General features: G+C 67.4%; 1 protein-coding gene across 1 annotated transcript in view; it reads right to left on the minus strand.

Annotated features, from left to right (window-relative positions):
* Positions 1-432, minus strand: part of LOC102241494 (mucin-5B) — a 43,601-nt gene that overhangs the window by 2,672 nt on the left and 40,497 nt on the right. Inside the window, 1 exon segment of the mRNA XM_014533996.1 lies at positions 46-235. Coding sequence (XP_014389482.1) covers positions 46-235 — 190 coding nt within the window.

The raw sequence follows: 432 nt of genomic DNA on the forward strand, positions 1-432 counted from the left end.
GGGGGTGGGGAGGAGGGGAGAGGACACTCCTGGCCCAAGCAACACCCAGAGAGCTCCCCCCCGCCCCCCACTCACGGCAGCTGAAGGTCGTGCAGCAGCCGCCCTCCTCCTGGGTGGGGGCCAGCTCCTCTCCTGGCCCACATGCCGGGGTGCTCTGGGGGCAGGTGGTCGTGTTGCAGACTGCGGAGAGGCGGAGAGGCGGGTGCTGTCGGGGGACCTCGCCCTTCCCACCCAGCTAGTTCCCAGTGTAACTGGATTTCCCATGTTGGAGCCAAAGAAGTACTTGTCCAGGGGGCTGACCACTCAATGCGGCCCTTCTGGGTTCCCCCTCCCTGGTCCTGCCCCAAGGCCTGGGCAGACCGCGGTCACCAGCCTCATTTTTAGGGGAAAATGAAGCCCCCAGAGGCCGCCCCAGCGCAGGGCCCCAGCCAG

The sequence above is a fragment of the Myotis brandtii genome, unplaced genomic scaffold (genome assembly GCF_000412655.1).
Source record: "Myotis brandtii unplaced genomic scaffold, ASM41265v1 scaffold1236, whole genome shotgun sequence".
NCBI classification, from domain to species: domain Eukaryota; kingdom Metazoa; phylum Chordata; class Mammalia; order Chiroptera; family Vespertilionidae; genus Myotis; species Myotis brandtii.